Source organism: Strigops habroptila, chromosome 2 (genome assembly GCF_004027225.2).
Source record: "Strigops habroptila isolate Jane chromosome 2, bStrHab1.2.pri, whole genome shotgun sequence".
Classification (NCBI taxonomy): domain Eukaryota; kingdom Metazoa; phylum Chordata; class Aves; order Psittaciformes; family Psittacidae; genus Strigops; species Strigops habroptila.
The window spans coordinates 64,540,799-64,562,372 of NC_044278.2; the positions used below are offsets into that span (position 1 = coordinate 64,540,799).

At 38.5% G+C, this 21,574-nt stretch overlaps 1 protein-coding gene across 1 annotated transcript in view; it reads left to right on the top strand.

The window, feature by feature from the left end:
* Nucleotides 1-19,121, top strand: part of IRS2 (insulin receptor substrate 2) — a 29,010-nt gene extending 9,889 nt beyond the window's left edge. Inside the window, exon 2 of the mRNA XM_030476897.1 lies at nt 16,741-19,121. Within this exon, the coding sequence (XP_030332757.1) occupies nt 16,741-16,745 (5 nt within the window). The 3' untranslated portion in view covers nt 16,746-19,121. The remainder of the gene's footprint in view (nt 1-16,740) is intronic.
* The last annotated feature ends 2,453 nt before the right edge of the window (nt 19,122-21,574 follow it).

A 21,574-nucleotide genomic window follows, 5' to 3' on the forward strand; every position in this document is an offset into this window, starting at 1 on the left:
GCTGGTTTAGATTGTATTTGCAGTTTCCACATGAATTTAGGTAGGATCAATCCCTTAGTTATATGGTTGTAAGAGTTTGTATTTAAACAAGTTTTTAAGGCTTAGGTATTACATGGCTGATCCAAAGCATGGATAAATCAATGTAAAGATTGCTTACACCTTTACAGAGGCTCACCTGAAAGATACGCTTCGTGAAGTGTTAAAGTGCTAACACATATAGTAACATTTGAGGCTCACTGAAAGACAGCAGTAGTGTGTAATCTCCTCTGTGTTGCCAGTTAGACAGTAATGAATAACTTTCCTGAAGAATAGGTGTGATCACAGTGACTAGTCTGGTATGTGCATGCACATTTGCATGGCATTGTGCTGTTGCTTGTTAGCTGGGGTGAAAAATTGGCCACTAAACCAGCACTGTTTAGGAAAGATGTTCAATCTGATCATGAGAAATCAGTTTGGAAACAGATTTAAAGGACTAAAGACAACACTTGGAGTTCTGTTACTATCTAGGTTTTTTTACTTTCAAAAATTTTTTTTTTCAAAATGGATGTTCTCAATTCGTTATCAGTGATTATGACCCAAAATTATGTGAAGGTGTAATTAAAATAGTAATTAAAAAGATCCACTTCTTGTGCACAGTGAAGGGCAGTACATGCTGGAAAGAGGCACATTACAAGTTAACAGTAGGGAAATACTTCCCAAAATAAACATCTTTGATAGTAGGCTGTGTTTTTGTTTGTTTTCAAATCCAGATTTGCCTGCCTCAGTTAAATAAAAGTTATTTTAGAGTGTGTTTTTTATCTCAGTAAATCAATCACAGAAGTAGTTAAGAGGAAAAAAATACAACCCAAGCCCCAAATGTAAGCCCCCACCTCTGATGGTAACATCTACATTGCAGAAAAGTAGTGCAATAGCTTGATTCCATAGATCAGGAGTGATTCAGTGTTTTGTTTACATTGTTTGTCAATCTCCTCAGCATCCTAGAGGAGAACACTTCCTTCCTGGCAGATGGCAGCCCCAGGGCCATGCACCTGCCATTACAAGCGCTGTGCACTAGTAATCTACCCCAGCATTGCTGTTGACAAGAGGCTAATGATTGGAGACTGTCTGCCTGACAGCCTAAACAAAATAGGAACATATTTGTCCTTCAGCGAGGGTCTGAGAGATCTTAGGAAGGACAGTCAGGACAGTATACTGGAGAACTATAATGGAATTTAATTTAGACCTCTTTGGTAGCGTTTGCAGTGTAAGCCACTTTTAAGATAATGATGCTGCAGAAAGTGAATGATGTCTCAAAGAAGGGATTTTCTGTTTCTCTGGCGGAGCGATAGCTGACTTTATATTAATAGCTCTGTGTCAATGGGAGGAAGGCTTGTGTGATTTAGCTGGCCCTGCCACAGTCCTCAGCAGCAGTTTGCCCTCACTGGAAGGAGGGGATCAGATGTACTTGTGCATGGCTCTGTCTTGTGCTGGCAAATGAGGCCAAAGCGGTGTTAGAAAGTCAGAATGTCTCTTTAATTGTTTGAATGGTGTGTTTGGTGCTTGCATAATGCATTTCCATTTCAATAGTTTGATTTCTGATATTATATGTTTTTTTATGTAATTAGACCAGGATCTCTTATTGTATCTTTTGTTCATTTCTCTTATGCGCTTGTGTGTGTTTGCTTTTCTTCTTTGAAACGAGTGTGGGCGATGTTTCTAGGGGACGCTACCCAAGGCGAGGGTATCTTTGAAGTAGGCCAGGATGTTCTTTGCTAAATTTAAAAACTACCCAAATATTACCCAGAGTTTGTAGAGTATTAAGCAGGATTACATGACGCACAGATTAGACATTGTTGAGCAGCTTGTTTTTGTTTGAAGGGGTCAGAAATGAAGGCACTGGGGCTTTAGTGCGATGCCAAAATAGCAAACTTGCTGATACCAGAAGCAGCAGAAGTTTCTTAGAATCAGTAGAGCACAGTGGATAATTTTCCAAGCTTTTTCAAGTGGTGCTTTAGTAAAATTTGTTTCATACTTGCTGTGATGATGAGTGTAAAGTATAAAGCTTTACATTTTACATTACCATTGGGTCTCAATTTCCAAATCTGTTTCACAGGCACTTAAAAGTAGACTAACAACACTGTAAGTGTGACTTAAGGCAGAGGACTTTGCTTCTCTTCAGTGAAAGACGAATCAATAAATCATTCCAGTGACAGTGGGAAAATCATGTCAATGAAATAAGATCTAAGCAGTTTTAGATTTGTCTCATGTTGTGTGCTCCCAACAGGAGCAATATATTGTATTAAAACAGTGTTTAAGACAGTCCTAATGTTCAGTTTAACCCCTGATTAAATTGCACAGCATTGGCAAGGTAATGTATGGAATGAGACTTTGGAGTATTTCCTTTTTTTTTTTTTCTTCATTCCCTTTGGATCTAGACTTTTGCTCACCACAAGTCACAAGATTGATTGAACAAAGCATCTAACATTCTTTTGGGGAAGAGTTAGGCTTAACTCTTACGTAGGAGATGGTAGTGTTGAATAGTTGCTCAAGAACGAAAAACCAGTAACTATGCAGGCTTAGTCTGCCTTCACTGATGGAGATAACTGAGGCTATAGAAAGTTATTTGCAATAACTGGTAATGTTACATTTTAGCATTATTTAAAAGAAGTAAGAATAGAATTGACGAGTGGATGCAAACTTCATCAGTTTTCTAGTGAATTCAAAACGCCTTTAAATCACCAAATTTATTGCTTCTACTACTGTGGTCTCTCCAGTGCTGGAGTTATTCAGAAGTTACGGTGTGAGTTTAGTCTTTTTACCAGTTTCTCAAAAACTCTGGTGAGTGGCTTTAGTTTGCTTTAAAAGAAGGCAGATCAAATGTCAGGTGATGCCTCTAACCAAAATTTTCACTGATACCCAGGAAAGACTTTTTGCAAGAGAATTATGAGATTTGGATCTGGAAGGTGGAGGCAAAATCTTTCTGTAAGGCAGTTGCACTGGGTTGTGTTGTAATATCATTTGTTTTTGTGAAGTAAACATTTAGAAAAGTTTAAAGGAAGGTGGCTTGCATCTTTTACAACAGGTTTCAGTCCTGAGCAATTATTTCTGCCAAAATTAACCAAATATGATTTCTTTAATGTAAAAAAACAAAAAAAAAAAAAAAGTTACACTTTTGTTGTAACAATCTTGTACACAAACATGATAAAGACTTGTGATGGTGATTAATATTAAAGTTTTTTGTGAACTATGAAAAGTCACTTTATATTACAATTATTTACAGCAAATTAGTTTTGATCTAGCATGAAGCTTTCAACATTTTTGTTTGGCTTTGGAATCAAGCTTGTGTAACTTAATGCAAGGGTACATAATTCCTTCAGTGATGATGTTATGGAATTGGTGCTTATGACTTTAACAATAGTTAAAAAGAAATGACTGTGTGGTGGAGCATTAGGAATAAATATATAGATAGATAGATATAGATATATGATGCATAGGTACAGAATACTTGAGAGAATAGACCATAAACTTAAAATGGTTAGCACATAAGACTTTATAATCCCAACAGTCTAGCAGTTACTCTCACAGGTACCAGTGAGAGATTCTAACATGTATCAATGAGTGCTAAGATAATACTGCATTTTGAATATCTACAGAAAGGTAACTTACTACACTGTTCTATTTCAGTATCTAGATGTCAAAGGAAAATCCTGTCCAGATAGGCTTTTAACTTTCACCATATCTGGTGTATTTTTACAGAAATAGTAGATTGCGTGAGTTCTAAATAAATAAATTGGTAGTGTTGAATGTTAGCCAATAGGATGATTTCCAGATACAAATGCAGCGATGTATTTCAGCACTGTAAATGACTTCTAGTCCAGGTTCTCACTCATTTTTAATTTTTTTCTGTTAGTATGAATGCTCAAGTGACAGAAAAGCTTTGCAATATATGGTAACATGAGATAGTCCATCTGTTATTAAAAAAAAGTAAATCAGAACTTGTTAGAGAAATAGCTGGACTTTTGTTATTGATTTGAACTAATGAAATAGAATTCGGCCCCCAGGAAATAAACTGTTGTACTTTTATTTTAGTAAATACATACTTGACTATGCTAGAAAGTGGGAACAGTAGACTTAGATCTTGCAGCTTGAGTGAGCACAGCCAGACTGGTGTGCCTGAATGCAGAGGGAGCTGGTCTGTGCTGTGAGCTACGTAGGATGTTTAGATCCCACACTGCTGTTTGATGGACTTGTGAGAGGTCATTCAGAGAACCTTCTGCGAGTCTGAAATTATTCCCCAAGTCTTGAGTCTGCTTCATCAGTCACGAACATGGCAAGCTTTAATTTGCCATACTGGCCATGAGGATGCTATGTTGTCATATTAAAAGAAAATACTGCAACATTTTCTATTCCTCTCACTTCTCAGTAGATGTTTTCCATTTCCTTTGTACTCACAGATTGGCTGTTGTCACTTTTACAAGTTGATAACATTTCAACCATACTATTAAAAAAAAATATATTGTGAGTTATTTACATGGTAATTTTGGTCATAAAGACTCAAGCTTGTATTCTATTTAATTTTACTTTGCCAAATAATATGATTGCATTGATTTTTACTAATAATTTCCATATCATTATAGCACAGATTACTCTTTTTTTCTTACCTAAGTATAGGAGAAGCAGAATGCTGAAGTTTGGTTCAGGATTTTTTTGTTCATGTGTTTGTGGTTTTGGTTGTTATTCTTTGTAAATAAAAAATTATAAAAAAAAAAAAAATAAAATCCAATCATCCCCACCCCCCCCAAAACCCACACCAAAACCCACACCAAAAAAAAACCCCAAACCAAAACCCACAAAAAAGATGGCTGGGACTTTAGAACATGTACCTGGGAAATAGTGAACTCTTTTGGGTATTGATACATAGGAGACAAATTTAGACTCTCTACTTTAGGCTCTCCACTTTAGACTCTCCACCTGGAGTGGAATGAAGTGTATACATCTTGTCCTTAGTCAGGTATCTTAACTCTGAAGATGTTCTTACTATTTCCTATTAGTTTGTTTTAGATACCAGCCCATTTATCAGGCACTGACTTTTTGCTTGTCGTCTTGAGGCATTTTCCCATCCATTTTGTAAAGGGCTGCCTGAGCAGCCAACTCTTCTCCATTCCACTCTGGAGGCAAAGTTCTATTAAGTTCTGCTGAAGATGGCAAAACAGTAGACAAGTCTTTTATTGAAACTGTATGTTAAATTTCTAATTTGCAGTCTTCTAATATATTTTTTTATAATGTAAACCCATTGTTTTATTGGACTGTGAAATGGTTTTATCTTACTCATTAGTGCAACTGTGGTTTTGTGTTTATGTATTTGTCCCTGAGCAAGATCTTAATTTTGCTTCTGTAGTCAAAGAAACATTTCACGCTTTGGTATGTCCCAAAATATATTAACTTGTTATTTGTATCAGCTACAGACAAAGCTGATTCTTACGTGGAAGAAGGGAATAAATTGTATTTGATCAGTTAAAAATAGCACTGTGCTAAAAATAATTATATTTGGTAGTTGTCAGTAAATTCAGGAGTGGGAAACACTTGTGCAAATTCCATGTTTTAGTTTAGGAAAAACACTGGAAATAAATGGTACCCATATTAGTACAGGATGTAGCATAGTGGGGCTTTGACTGTAACTGTCTGAATGAACAACATTACTGTTTGTCCTTTAAGTCTAAAATTCTGTTTCTTCACTGGATCAGATGCTACCAGAGGTTTTGGGTATTTTCCTAGTATGTCTTGGTGTATCTGGTGGCACCTTTCTTAAACTTCTTTTCTGCTTCTGTAATGTGGTAACTTTAAATTTGACAGAGGTTTCCAAGATTTTTCACAGCAGCTGCGAGATACTAATAGGGATTCTTGGAACCATTTCTCTTTTCTCATGGATTGTCTTAGGTCCCTCTTTAGGTCATTTGTGACCACATAATATCATTCTGGAATAGTACAATTACTTCAATTAATTTTTTCAATGTACTTTAATTAAAAATAGCTACTGGAAATAGGGACCCCTGATACAGTATAAAGTAGTCCAGGGACTATAATTTGGAAAGCTGTAATGTGGAGGAACCAGTCATTTACAGCCTGTTCATACTGGGTTTATTTTGTGTCCGTCTTATGGAAATGGTTAAGTAATTGCCCTAGTCTTGTTCTGGCTCTATAGGAAAATGTATCTGTGGTCTCTTGTCTCATAGATTGAATTTGGATTTTTTAAAATTTTTTTTTTTGGGTTTTTTTTTTTTTTTTTTTTTTGTTTGTTTGTTTGTTTGTTTTTTTTGTTTTTAATGACACTTGGGGAGGCTGAGGCATCAAAGTGGAAGACACAGTCAAAGTAGTTATGCCTTTTATTAGTGCCTCAGGTTGGTTGGTTGGTTTTTCCTTCTCACAAACAGGCATCTTATGATTACTACAGATAAGTTTTGGTAGGATTGTTTAGCAGAGATGGGATGGAATTGTTTCCAAGCCAAGGGAGTATATTCCAGAGTAGGCCACTTATCCTTGTTTTTCCTAATAGGTTTTGTGGAATTCAGCTGTGCTGGATTCCTATTTTAGTCTGATGGACACAAGAGTATAATTAAAAGGCAGAAATATCTTCATCTGAGGCCATAGGTTGACCACAAGACTTCAAAATCTTAGGGGGCCTTAATGTAAATGTTCCGAGTGAAGCTGTTTAATGCCTTCTGTGTTGCAGATTCCAGCTCAAGTGTCTCCAGTGTGTTCTAAGGGTCCATTTTCCTGGTTTAGATTCCCACATATGTGGTGGGTTTTTTTTCATCTAGCCAGTGTTTTTGCACATTATTTAGAACAGAGAGGTTTGGCCCTGTCTGTAGACACCTCATTTGCACGTTGTTAATAGCCTACTGAAACAGTCCTCTAAAAAATCTGGCTTCCATAAGTAGTCACTGGAGAGATACAGGTGTCTTTTAAGTATTGAAGAAGCTGGTCAAAGCCAGACTTTGAGATTGGCGCAAACCTGCCTTCCCTGGCTATAGAGGAAGCCTATATGCTTGGCATAAACGGAACCTCTAATTTTCAGAGGTCTGTGGCTTGTGAGATCAAACTTTCTGTGTGGAGTCTATTGTAAGCAGAAGGACTTGAAATGAGACTGATACTCATGTGTGGATCAGCTGGCGTAGCTAAGTATTCCTGCCTGACCTGGACCGTACTCTAGTTAGTTGATGATGTATTGTACTTGTTCAGTAAATGTGAAATTAAAAGGGATTTGTGTTTTCTCTAGCTATGCAGCTGCTGCACTGTTGGCTGAATGCTTTTCAACATATTTCCTGGTCAATCACAATATGTGAAATATGCAATGGTATCAGGGCCTTACCATTTGGAAGCAAACTTGGGCTTTAAAGGCACGGATGCATTAGGCAAAGATGCGTTAGGCAAATACTGGTATTTTGCAAAGTATTTCTTTATGCGTGTTGTCTGTGATCTTTCATTTCCTGTTCTTTGCAGAGCATTCTTCCTGAACAGCATCTTCACTTTATAAAGCCTCACCTACTGCACAGTTTCCCACAGGAAGTTATAGTTCCTTAATGCAATGCCCTGAAGTGCTTATCACACTTACTGGAGACATCCTAAGCAGCTTTAAAGAGCTGGGATGCCAGCAATGGGAGAAAAATACGCATAGGTCTTTCTGTACTGGAAAACCTCCCTGAAGTCTAGGGGAATTCTCTGCTGCACATCATGGGTCTAGAGCCAAACTCTTACAAGTGACAAAGATGTTTTTCATCTGTTTTATAGAAACAGTCCTGGTAACATTATTGAATTTCAGAAAGATGTGACAGTGTCAGTTATGTAGTTGTGTGGTCAGATATATTGCTATAAGTAACATGTATATGAGGTACTGGTGAGCCTTTTCAAGAAAATTGTCATTGGTTGCTTATAAACATATTTATTGGCAACAAATCAGGGGAGCCATAAAATAAAACAAAGACACCTGTGTGAGGAGAGTACTTGGGAGAGGAGGGAAAACCAGAACTGGTGAAACAGTAGAGTACAGCTCTGTTTGTCTAAATATTTACTGAGAGCTCTTGTAATTACAGAAGAAAGTGCATCCTGCTCTGGAGTTAGCAATATTGCTTATAAATGATAGTAATTTTTTGGTCTTTCTTGTTAAGGTCTCTGAAGTTTTGAGAAATGTGCTGTGAAAGCACATTGTACTCTGACAACATAGTATTCTTCATGTTTTAATAATATTTTATTTTTTATTCTCCTTGGGGGAGGTAGCATTTTGTACTGCAGGTCTCACTGCTGAAAAAAATGAAAGAAGTGCTGTTTTCTAAACTGAGATTTAGTGCAACTGATTTCCCATCAAAATGTTAGAAACATTTTCAGGTAACGTACAGCATAGTTTTGCTTCTCCTAAGAATCCTGCAGGAAGTGTTGGCCAGCTGTAGAGGGCTTTTCATCCCAGTTTTGCAGGGTTGTATAGAAATGTTTGGGCACTGTGTTTTTGAGCCTTTCCATTGTGCTTTCAGGTTGTAGATAAGACACATCCCTATGGGGGAATTGCAGTTCCTATTGCTGTGTGTCTCAATATGTAAAGGAAGGACAGCATTTGATGATATATGGACTGAACCTTAACTGTACACGGGAAGTAAGACTTCAGCTTTATTGGGGACATTAAGCTAACATGGCAGGTTCAGAACAAGCAGAAGGAAATAATTCTTCTTGCAGCCTGTAGCTCGGGTGGGAAACTCAAAGCTGCAGGGTGTAAAGGTGTCCATGAAGGGAGGTGAAGTGCAGGAGGTCCTTAATAGGTAAATCATTAGAAGCTAGATGAAAATTTTGGGAAGCATCTCTGTATGCTTGTCTTGGTTTCTATAGTCTTGCTTAAGCAGCTGCTGCTTTGACCCACTGTCAGAGGAAACTGGATTAGAGGAGACTTTAGCCTGCTTCAGTGCAGCCGTTTTGTGCTGTATTGCTCATTTCACTAAATGGTTTGGGGGAGGTTAAGGGGGTGGTGGTGTTCTTTTATCAGTATACACGAAGTTTGCAACTTCTTACCTAGCTTCATCTTTCCCTCTCTCCTCTATAACTGACTGATTCACAGCACACAATAGTGCAAATACAGAAGATGCTAAAAAAGCATTGACAGAAATGGAAAATCATCCTTTAAAAATATTTTTCTATCCTACTATCAGATGTGCGTGCCGGATTGTTCCCCTTAGCCTGTCCCTGCTTTCTTTTCTGTCCCTTCACTCCCCATGTATTTCTTCTGTGAGAAGCAGCATCTCTGGACATATCTCCTGACTTGAAAGTCCAAAAGCTGCAGCAGCCAGCCTAATGCTTTGTGTGTGACCATTCAGTGGGCTTAGATGCCAGGTTAGGTGCAAAAATGAACGTATGTAATGCCAGGGGTGTTTCAGTGTTCTTGGTAAGCAGTCTGAAAGTCAGTTTGCAAAACAGGCAAGTAGCTGACTGTGAAAGTTGAGGAGAACCTTGTGTTTTAAGACATTTCCGGATGATAAATGTCATCTTCTAGGATGGAGGAATGCTTCAGTCTCCATAAAGACTCTGTAAATCTGAAACCTGTTTTGATATTAGGTGCCTAAACTCTTTTGGCAATGATGGAGGCAGGGATCAGTCTTTTAAAGAGTGCCTGGGTGAAGTGTTTCTGTTCCCCTGCCCTCAATATTTACGTGGCTAGAGCACTCACCCAGGACTGACCAGCATTTTCTGGCTGAAAAGAATCTCAGTCCTCTTTTTCCCTCCTCCCCATCCTAGTGCATCTTAGCCATATACTCTTTGGTAGAGTGCTTTCGTTTGTTCTTGCTGAAGCTGTTTTCATTGAATAATTAGATATCCACTGTAATGGAAAATGAGGGTGAACATGACTTCCCACAACTTACATGAGTCCTTATCCCTGTTCTCATGAATATTCAAATTTTTAGTATGAATAATTCTTCAATTTAATCACTGGAAAAGATTGCTTTTTCTCCCCAGTGAGGGAGAGAAAATGCTTTTAAGCTCTTTGAGAGCACTTTAACATTGCATGTTCAGGCATGTGGATGGAGGTAACTTAGTGGCTCAGAAAAAGCCACTGGACTTTGGTGTTTGCCACTGATACCTAGGATGGCAGCCAGGTTCTCGCATGTGAAACTAACCAGAAGAATGGTTATACTCCCCCCACTATTATCTGCCTGAAATGGGTCCACCAACACTGATGGCTTTTCAGTGTGCAGTTACGTGAGCTCTTCTTCCTTGTCAAACCTTGTTGCCTTTGTTAACAATTATTGATATGTATTAGAAGGACAAATATGCCTTTGACATCCCAGTTCAGCAAACTTTAAAGCAGTTGTAAAGGTGTGTGAAATGATTTGGTCTCTGCTTCTTAAATGAATACCAAGTTACACCTCACAGACTTGGTGATCTTTCATAACTTGTAAACTTGTAAGACTGAATTTCATAACTTATTCATCTGAGCCGAACATGAAATAGAGCAGAAGAAATGTTGCTTAGAAGTGCCTGTTTCTTCTCCTTGACTATAAGGAGCTAGGACAACTAGCTTCTCATAGGGTGAGTAGGTCAAAGATGCAGAGGTACACACTGGGGGTGGCTGAGTATTGCCTAATTGATGCTGCAGGGGCAGACAAGCTAATTCGCTAATTCAGTTGTTTTTGTTGTGTCTCTGAAGATGGGGTTGGTAGGTCATTCAGTGTGTTAGTCACCAATCCCTTCCTCCCTTGCCCTTCATCACTTGTAAGGTGAGCATGTTGTTTTGCAAAAAATTGTCTCTTAAGAAACTTCCAGCCTCACTTTGTATGCAAAGTAATGTTGCTGGACTTTGGGTGTTGGTGTCAGTCTGTTCCTGGGAAGAGCTGCTTCTCTTGGTCATGTGGTGGAAGGAGGTGTAAAAATGAAGCCGACTGCCTAATTGAGGCCACGTTTGCAGTGTTGGGTTTTGAGTCTGCACTTATAAAGGAACGGTGTGGTGGTTGCAAGGTGGGAGGCAATTCCAGTTGCATGATAAGAACGTGACTTCTTGTTCCATGGTGGTTAAATCCTGTGCATGTGAACTGTTGAGTGGCTCTCTGGCTGGCTGCCACAGACTAAGCTTTTCAGTCACAAATTTTCCATATAGTTTCCACATCTGCTTCTGCTTGTGCGTTTCTGTCCCTCTTACAAACTCCCAACGGAAGACCAAAAGGACGGAGCTTTTTTTTCCTAGTATTTTGTTTGCTCAGAGAAAACAGCTTGGGTTTTTTTAATTGCATTTAATGTTTTTGAATGGTTGTATACCCAATTTGCAAGGGAGAGGATAAGTGAACAAATTTCAGATAGTACTATGCTGAGGGGTTTTTTTGTCTAATTTATTTTATCCCTAATCATAGGATTAAATCACATCTTTGCAAACTTGTTTAATAGTAGACAGTGGCTGTAGCTCTGAAATTAAGAGATATAATAGCAATTGTATTAAATTAATCCTGGAAAAATAAGCATGTCTAGTTTCTTAATTTTAAATTTGAAGTGCCTATTTTTATTATAATTGATATGGGAAATGTATTTCTGGACCAGCACTTTAGCTGCAAATTCATTATAATGACATTAGTAAGTTAAATCCTTTATTTTCCACATAATTACATTTTAATGTTTAGTTATTCATACTACAAAATCATAAGAAGCTTGACAAAGTGATATGAAACACAAATTATATCAAATTCTGAAATCAACTAAGCATAGCCCTCATGGTCATCTGTACTTCTTCTGTAGACTTAGCTGCTTAAACTCCAGGGTAAGTATTGCAGGTAAAATAAGTGTTAGTTGGGTAAATATATAATATCAAATACAGATTACTTTTATTTTTAGTACTATGGGTAGAAGTTGACACTCATTATAAATTGTGGGGATTTGTCTGTGCCATCAGATGAAGATTTTAGACACTCATGCGTATGCTAGGACAAAAAAGAAGAAAAAAGTGCTTGCAGGTGCTGACATGCAGCATCTTTTTCCAGATAATCTAGTGGTTTGTTTCCCACTTCAGAAGATAATAACTTTCCTCCCCTTTGGTTACCTTAATGCAATTCAAGATGTTATGATTTTTAACTATTTGACACAAGAGGTAGAAGTACTGTCAAGCTTATTTTAATATAGAGAACTGTGCCCACAAAATCCCTATTTTACTACTTTAAAGAAATTCAATGATTTTAATTTTTTTTTTTTTTTTTTTAGTTTCAGTCATGAAGAGTCTGTGTTGACCCGATGCTTGCTTTTCTAAATTCATAAGCCACCAGAGACATATTTAAATAACATTGCATACTGTTTCTTAGTGGAAGAACATACCAGAAGAGCCTAGTTACTTGGGGCAGCATGTCTCCAATTATGATCAACCATGACTTGTTTAAAAATATAATAACAATGTGTCTTTTTCATTTCACAGTTTAATTTGTTTTTCCCATCGAATGTGGAATCATTTACTTTGGATGAATATTATTCATAGTCTTTGTAAACTGTTAGAGCACGTTATGTTTTCCTGCAAAGTGTTGGTAAGGCGAATGCTTAAGTTGATTGAAACCTTTTTGTGTGATGATGGTCAAGCTCAGCTTTATTTGGTATGAGCAGTCCTGCTGAGTGGAGCTCATTTTCCCTCGAATTACTTGTGGAGAGCCATAGCTCAGCACATGAGGAGTTCCGCTATCTTTAGCAGGGTTACCTGTGTGCTTAATATTAAGTATAGTATTCATTAAATTGCTTAATGAGAGTCAGAGCCAAGTCAGGATTTGGCTGCTACTGTGCACCTCCCCAGCAGCATCCCAGCGAGCAGGCACACTGCATTTGCATTGGAATGCTTGGCCACGTTTGTGACCTTATAATGTGCGTGTGTGCATCCTACAATCCCTCCTGTAAAGAAGCCCTCAGAGATTGCAGTTCAGACCATCTCCTGTTGCTGTTGGTGCCAGGTCAGCATGGGTTTAACCATAAGGACCCATGCTGTCCCTCACCATCCTCTGCCCCTGCTGATTGCCTCCCTGCTCTGCTTGTTTGCTGACACCAACTACTGCAGGTGTAGGGAAGATGCTGATGAGGTGCAAGGCTACAACCTGTGCAGGTACCTGTAAGCCCATCTCCTGCAGGGTGCCAGGTACAATGCACAGAGCTAGAGAGTAGGGAAGGCAGTACAGCTTGCTGCATGCTGGTGGAGGAACATTTGTCTTGGGCCAGCCAGCTTCCTCACCCAGGGCCATGCATCTCTTCCTGGGAGAGGAAGATGGGGGGAGGGGTGTGTGTGTGTGTGTGTGTGCAAATACTTCTCTCTGTAGGTGGGATTCACTTCCTTGGGCTGTGCCATCTAATGGATTGACATTATGCTCACGGACGTACATGTTGTTAGCCTCCAGATTCAGTTGTGTCAATAGGATTGCTCTTCCAGGAAAAGTTAGTTAGTGGGATCAGAGCCTTAATCGATTTGGCAGGCAGCATGGGGAGGGGAAACAAAGGGACAAAGCCACTGAGTGATTTTCCTGGAGTCAAGGCAGAAGCTTGTGGCAGAGCTGGGGATTCTGCATCCAATGCCTGATCCGCTCTGGCAGTCGCGCTACCAGTGGAATAAATTTGCTGGTTATGAATAACCAGCAGCATGTTTTGCCATGAGCCACATGAATGGCTGTTTCTGTCTGCGTGCTTGTTAGGAGATGAGAATTATTTTTAGGAATTAAGAAAATTTTTATTCATTGCTTACTGACTTTGAAAATTAATAGCAGGCTTGATCTTCTTTAATTGACTAACCATTGTATTCTCTTCACAGAATGTTTAACAAGTCTTTGAGTATTTGGTAGTTTCCTAGCAATTTGTGTGTGTGTTTATGTATTCCCCAAGAAGCACTGGTGGAATCAGATAACTTTAAGTAGTTTTGGAAACTCAGTAGTGATCGTGGATGCTTTTCTTGATAAAGCCCAAAACCACGAGGAAACTTCAGTATTGACACAGTGCTGGACTTTGTATTTTGATTTGTGTGTGCCCATGGACAATGAGGTTATTGAAGAATATATTCATGCCCTGTAGGAATTCTGTTTAGTTCCTGGGTAAAGACAGTGTATGGTAGTGTGACTTCTTGTGTAAGTGGAATGTTGACCTGAAACTTGAAATAAGTAAAAGATACTAATCACTGAAGCAAAAACTAACAGTGATACTTATTTCTGGTTTGTTTAGGTTTTTTGGGGTTTGGGTTTTTGGTTTGTTTTTGTTTTTGTTTTTTTTACTTTAGCATGGAACCTGCAACTTGGTTCTTGCATGTAGGCTTCCTCTGAAGCTGTCATTGCTATCACGTGGATCAAGTGGTAGCAATAGTTATTTTTACTTTCTTGATTCAAAGCTTATTCAAAACCTGATTCAAAGTGTATTGAAGTCAGGAGAAATCGTTTCATTATTGAAGACTGTGTTTTGTGTTGTGAGTTCTAGGTCAGCGTTAGAGACTCCCTGGATGGTGTGTTTATTGCATCCTAGGCTCTTAGGCTTGTGCCCACAGTCCCAGTGTCAACTACAAAACCCTGTGAACCAAGTTTGGAAGTGCTTTGAAGCATCGGCCACTTCACTTGCTCCAGTTTAATTCTGGTTGGAAAGTACCTGTTGTGCTGTAAGAACAATGGCAGGTTTACTCAAGTTGCTAATAATCCTCCCTGATGACTGCCCTAGGCTGACATACTTCTGGAAACATACTTGTTTGTGTTTGCATGTACGAAAACATCTTCCTCTGATTTCCTTATCTGAAATATGTATTCTTTAAAAACTTTATTTGGCATTCGCTATCATGTGGCCACTTCTGAGAACCTAAATGTAGTTGTCAGGCTGGTATCCATTTGGAGAAGGAAAGCAGTAACACAGAGTCAGCATGTATCTGTAAACACTCACTTGTTTGCCTACATGATACATTTATACTGCTTCCCTGAACAAAAGTTGAAACAAAGTGATTTGTTAGCCAGCTCTTCCTCAAATGAGGGATCTCAGCTCCTTTTGGAGAGGCATCCAGCTTGCCAAATGTTCTCACACAGAGCCTTACCAGATAGTTATGGCAGTTTTGGGGCTCCCTTGATTGCTTTGTAAGACAGTTCAAGTTTTTAATCTGAAAGACCCCCTAGCCCAAACAATGAAAGCTCATTTTCTGAAGATTGAATGGGTAGATTTGACTTGCTGTCTGATCAGAAAAGTGGCAGCAAATAAATGGCAATGAATGGGGGCAATGAGATGCTCTTGTTTTGGTCTTGGCAAGCTATTCATTCATCTCAAGCTGTGTCATGAAATAAAATCCTAAGTAATATCCTAATTATCTGATCACGTAGTGGCTCAAATTAATTCCAGCAGGACTAATTTCTTAAGTAAACCATAACTCTGAGAGATTCAGTGGCAATTTAGCAATTCTCAACTATATGCCAAGATATGTCAACCTTTGTTTTTGTGTAGACTTGAAGGAAAAGCCTTTGTATTGGATTATCAGAGGCTTACATGGATTGAAACTTGCACACATAAGCACTATGCTTACTTTGACAACCAGGTTTTATATATAATTTATTTTGGTTTTGTGGTCCCAAAGATATTAAAAATATACAAGAATATGAGTAATTGTATCAATACATTCAAAATTAATGGGTTATGTACTTTATAGACTTTACTAAGTAACAATGTTAGTTCCCAAAATGTTTCAAATAACTTCAGTTTTTAGGAAAACCTATGTAGTACATCTTCAACCATAATCTTTGTCTGACTTGTAAACTTGGGGACAAGAATATACAACAAAAAACATTGCTATAAACTATTACGTGAACTAGACATTGTGAATAGCTCATTATGTGAATGTAATGTAGCAGCCTGATGTTGTATTGGAATATACCACTTAGTTGGCACCTTTTGAAATGAGGTGTCAGTGTTTTGTCATGTAAAATGTACAGTCACAGTGTTCTATTCACTCCTGTTTGTACATTACCCTTTCCAAATAGTATAGCAAACAGGAAAAATCTACACCATAAGCAACATGCTGAGGAAATTTTGAATATTTTTTTTAATGACCATGTTGTGAGTTCATCAATATAATAATGTCCCTTTATGGTGGTGGCACATACTGTCCATTAATACTTTGCAGTGAAAAATCATGGAAGGAGTCAGGGGCATTCTTTAAATTAGCGTGGGCTACTTTGTAATCACCATGACTGTTTAAAACAGCTTTGTAGTCAGTAATACGGAGAAGATTCCTTCCATTTGCATACCTACCTGCTTTTTTACTTCTGATATAAAAGTTATTTAGTAAATCACATAAGTCAGTTAGAAGATGGTTCTTTCAATACTTTGCTTATAGATTTTTAGACCATATAGTCTTAGTTTTAAGGTCTGGGAATGGACAGCTGACTAAAAAACAGTTGAGTTTGTGCCTGCTTTCTGCAACCCCTTTTTCCTTTCCCCAGGTGCAAACAGTGGTGGTCATAACTTGAACTGGGCGGGGGGTTATGTTGTGTTTTCTAACCAGTTGTGTCTCTCATGGTTTGCTGGTCTGAAGAGCCACAGCTGAAAAGTTCTAAAAAAAGGAGGCGGTGTTGGATTGGGGACTACACCTCTACAATATCTTATTATGTGTGCAAATATAATAGCAGTTATTGCGTAGCTTTTTTTTTTTCCCCCATGAAACCCATTCTGAATAATCTCTCTATGGTATTTTTGGTGTTTCTAAGTTGTAAATATGATTTTTTTTTCCAGCTTTTATTGACTTTCTTTCATTTTTCTTTTCAGAGTGAAGGAGTTAGTTTTCTCACCATGACCTCAAACAACAGAGTACAACATTCAAAGAAGCTGCTCGGCATATACCTTTTTGTTTGTTTGTTTTGGGTTTTTTGTTTTGGTTTGGTTTTTGTAACTGAAGCTGCTTAAGGTTTACTTTTCATTGTTGTTGTTATTATTGGTCCGAACAGTTGCTTAACTGTTGTGGACTAAACTGTACAACAAACCTGGGAGGAAGGGAGAGCAACCTGCCTAACTTATTACCTGTCCATGGCATCTACGGTATCATTTTGCTGCTGTTTCGACAGAAGTTGGAGATGCTCTTTATCTTGTAGGAATTTTTCTGCTGGCCTCTTTAACTAACAGCCAATGCCTTCGTTTCTTTTTTCTGCAAAGATAAACTGTATTTATTCTTCGGCATATTAGGGGATTCTGTAACACCTGCTGAAGCAGTAAGATCTGGTATTTACTGGCATAATTTCAAGCCTACCACAGTACTACCTCAGTTCAAAGTAAAGCCGGATTTACGGTGTTGGTGTATGACAGGATCTCCTTTATCTCTATGCTGAGTCTCTCAAGAACAGTCGTCAGCCTTACTGAACGTGCAACGCGTACAGCTGCTGCTGCTGGGTTGCGAATCACTAGCCGCAGGGTTTACTCCTCAGACAAAGCCTAAGCAGGGCACTGAAAAGTGTAAAATGGGATGAAACTCTGTGGATTGGACTCGGACAGAGGATTCAGAGTTGTTAAATACAAAATGTGTAACTAAAGCAACGTAAGTTAAAAACATCCAACTGTATTGGGGGTATCTCTCTGTACCTTTGACACACTTGTTTAATCCTCTCTATGTAGGTGTTTATGTAGGTACTTCAGATTGCAAAAGCCTTTACTCCTATTTACAAGCTCACTTCTGTCAGCTAACCCTGTTCTTAGCTGCGTTTCTTGTAACCAAAAATCCACATAGGCATGCTAGGAATGCAGGGATGATAATGGGTATTGGGCAGATTCAAGCGCTAATATTAACACAGTATTATCTTGCCATCTAGAAAGTCCTGATATTTGCCTTTTACCAGGAAAGCACCATTGTAGCTGCAGGCATTATTACAGGGAAGAAGAACCATTGCAGTTACTTATCCTGAGTTCTTTTCAAGGCTACCTTGAAAATCCAAGTGATGTGGCAGGTACTGTCACAAATGTCACATACAACTGTTGCACCAGACTAGCAGAATGTCATGCCACCTTGTTTCTCCTTCGATAAATTTGTTTGTATACATGTTAAGGGTACCTCCCCAGTGCCTGCTCTGATAGACATGTAAGTATTAGTAAGTTACGAATTGGGTGAGACTTTTTTTTTTTTTAAATCATTGTGCTAGGTGGAACCTGTACTTCGCTATTAACAATGCATTATCTTTTGGGTTTGTTTTTTTTTTTCTGAGGAAGACAAGAGTCAATGTCTGACAAGTATAATGAATGGCAGTGCGGTCTTCCTGCTTACATGCTGAATTTTTGGAACTGAGGATTGTATTACAAGACAAAGATGAATGTAAACTAATTCCTTCCCTACCCCATGACACACTTTATTTTTCGGTGTAATTTTTGGGGTCTTAAATCACAGCAATGCATAGGCTTATACAATATTAGATCTAAAATCAATTTAAATATCTGATCTGTTCGAATTATTTTTTAATAATAATACTATAAATGGTTCTAAGACATTCTAAAATGCTGCTTGTTCAAGTCTGGAACTACAAAAAAAAACAAATACCTTTGGCATTTTCTGTCTGATTTCCCCCATAGCACTGAGTGTGGTACCTGCTGAATTCAATGTTCCAAACTTCTATTTTGAAGTAGCCGTCTGTACCAATTAAGAAATCATGCCACTAAAACAAATGGTTAAAATGCATACAGCAACTTTGAAACAAAAACTTGACAATATAGTCAGTTCTTCTCTATCCTGTATATTTCACAAAGGCATATGCAATACTTACATTCTTAATTTAGTTTACAGAATGGAACCAAAATGTATAAATGTTATGTTTGCTAAAACTTCACAATGTATATTGGGTCTTTGTACATTTTGCCTGACTTACCTTAAATTTAAAATATTTTTTGCTATATAACCTTAACAGTTATTAAGCAGTGTTTTCTTTTGGGGTACGTGTTGTTTCTGGATATCAAGATGTTAAATATATTTCTTGCTATTGTGATATGACAAGAGACTTAACTTATCTTGCTGTGTCTTCCAATGTACACGCTGTATATAAGGATAAATGTGATGCTGCTGGAGACCAGAATAAATGGAACTAGAGTAGTGTATTGTATTTAGTCTGTATTGATCATGGATGCTCTCCTTAATAGCCATATGCAATAAAATACATTATTTATGAAAGGAGTAAAGTATTTCTGTGCCTGTTTTCTCTAGGGGTGGGGTGGTTTTTCTGGTTGTTTACATAAAGTTAGTTTATTCTCTTCTAAACAGAAACACACTTTCTCTGAATAAATCTTACCGCTCTGCAAATACTTACCTGCTTTCCTTTTAACACATGTAACACATGAAAAGTCATTAAATAAGTTTAAATCTTGTTTAAGAATAAAAAATCAGTATTATGAAGGCAAGGTCTGTATATTTGAGGAAATAACTAGGAGTAGAATTTGGTCTTAATTTTTAATTCCAGTTTTAAAAGTGAGTAGAAGACCATGGGAGTCCTTATGGCAGCCTGTTTAGTGAGAACGGACTTGCCCTATGCATGCTGTGTATAGTCACAGTGGCACAAGGTGAATGGGAACCTAATGCTCTGTTTAGGCATCTTCATCTGCTCGCTTGCATGCAGGGCCTCCAGCGTGCAGTCATAGACACCATGGGGTCACCACAGCCTGATCTGCTCCTGGTCAGTAGGAATGTCCCTTATACATGTATAGATAACCCTTTTTCAATGTTCCTTGTAATGTTCCCAGGTAAATGACCTGTGTGAGGGTCAATCATGGCAGGGATTGTGGTGATGAGGGACAGGGGACAACAACAACAACAGGTTCATGAGAACACTTGATGTCCATTCAAGGATCTTGCTACATCTGGCTATATGTAGCACTAAGTGGGCTGGTACTTGCATGGTTTGCTTATGTTTTGGGTATGGTTGAAGGACTGTACTCGTGCAACTTTGTCGTAGAGGGACAACACCTGGCTCATTGTGGCAAGATTAGGTTCTTTCTCTGAAAGGGACTTGTGTGGAAAAGAGCAATTCTGTCTGTTGCTGCACTAGGATCATCCTGTGGCTGCTGGAGTGTCCATATAAGCCACAGAGTGCAGACATAAACCACAGATGACATATATGCTGCCCAAGAGAGAACATTCAGTTCCTTCTCTCACCCATCCTGACTGTCTTAGCTGCAGGCTGATCTAGAGGAGGCAAAATGAGACATTGTGGATCTTACAGTGCTTACGTCCTTGAAGAGAAAGAGCAATTGCTTTAGTCTTTGAAATGGCTCTGAAGAAATACAGCTATCCAAAGTATCTTCTCCTACTGTCAACAGGATATGTGAGTGGTACATTATGATACCACAGAAGAAGAATGTTTGATAAGACATCTGGAAATCCAGTGTCAGATTCTTTGGTGGGTTTAATTTCTAATAATCAAAGCATTAAGGAAAATCTTTGGGTACCCAGCCCACCCACAGCACAGGTTGGTGTGATGTAGGCTGCTTCCGAACAGAGCGACATTTGCGCTGACCTGAGTGGTGCTCTTAAGTCCTTGTTTAGTGACTGTCCTTCTCAAGGACCTCAAAGCAGTCCACGGCTTTTAACCTCCTCGGGCATCTTGGTTTTCTTTTTGTGGTACAGGGTTTAGGGAAGGGTTGGTACAGGTCTGTATCGTCCCAGCATGGAATGAAGTTACCTTGAGCACTTGCCTGTGCCCTGGTGCTTAGAAGCAATGGCCTACCAATGTAAGAGGGATAGAAAACTTTTGAAAATATAGATCCGGGGGTGTGTGTGTGTGTGTGTGTTAAATTTTTGTTGATTATTGTGATGTGTCCAATCTCTGCATCAGACCAAACATATGTCTTACAACGTTCAAGCTAGGGATGGGGAAAATATTGCCTGTGGGATGCATATGACACAGAAGATTGCTTCATATGAGCCATGACCTCATAATTTTTTTCATATTATTAGGCAACACAGTGTCATGTGTTGAGCTTATGGCTGCCAAACATTTTTGCAAAGCCTACCTGATCCTCAGTATTTCTTTACGGGGCCTCTTTGCATCTTCTCTTTGCTCCTCTGCTTAAAGTGAGTAATAAACACTATCATAAAAATGCATCAGTAAGTGGTAAACTGAACGTAAAAGTTATGTCTAGAAGGTGAGGAGCACTACTGCCAAAATACTAGCTCTTACACAAGAAAGACAATATAAACATCAGGCTATGTTTACATATTGCAGATGGAGGAGGCAGAAGATGGTATGAGACACACCTTGAAACATCCATTAATATGAAGACAAGGAGGGTCTAGATAGAGGAATGGGATTCCCATACTTGGAAACATGCTTGCTGCAGATGGACCAGTCAGATTGAACTCCCACATTCGGTAGAAGTTAAACATTAATATATTATTCTATCTCAACCTTTGAAATTTCTGCTACCGCTCCTAAAAATAGTTTTCCTTCTCATTAAGTAAGGAACCTGTCTGAAAATGTGGGTGTACCCAACAATGCAGTTATTACTTCCCGATTCATTCATAAGTGTGAGTAAGCTGTATTGCAGAGGTGAACATCCTGGTCTACCATTCTACCTCAGACAAACTCTGATGTGGGAATTTTGCCCAAGCAAAAGGGTCCAGACTTAGATCTTG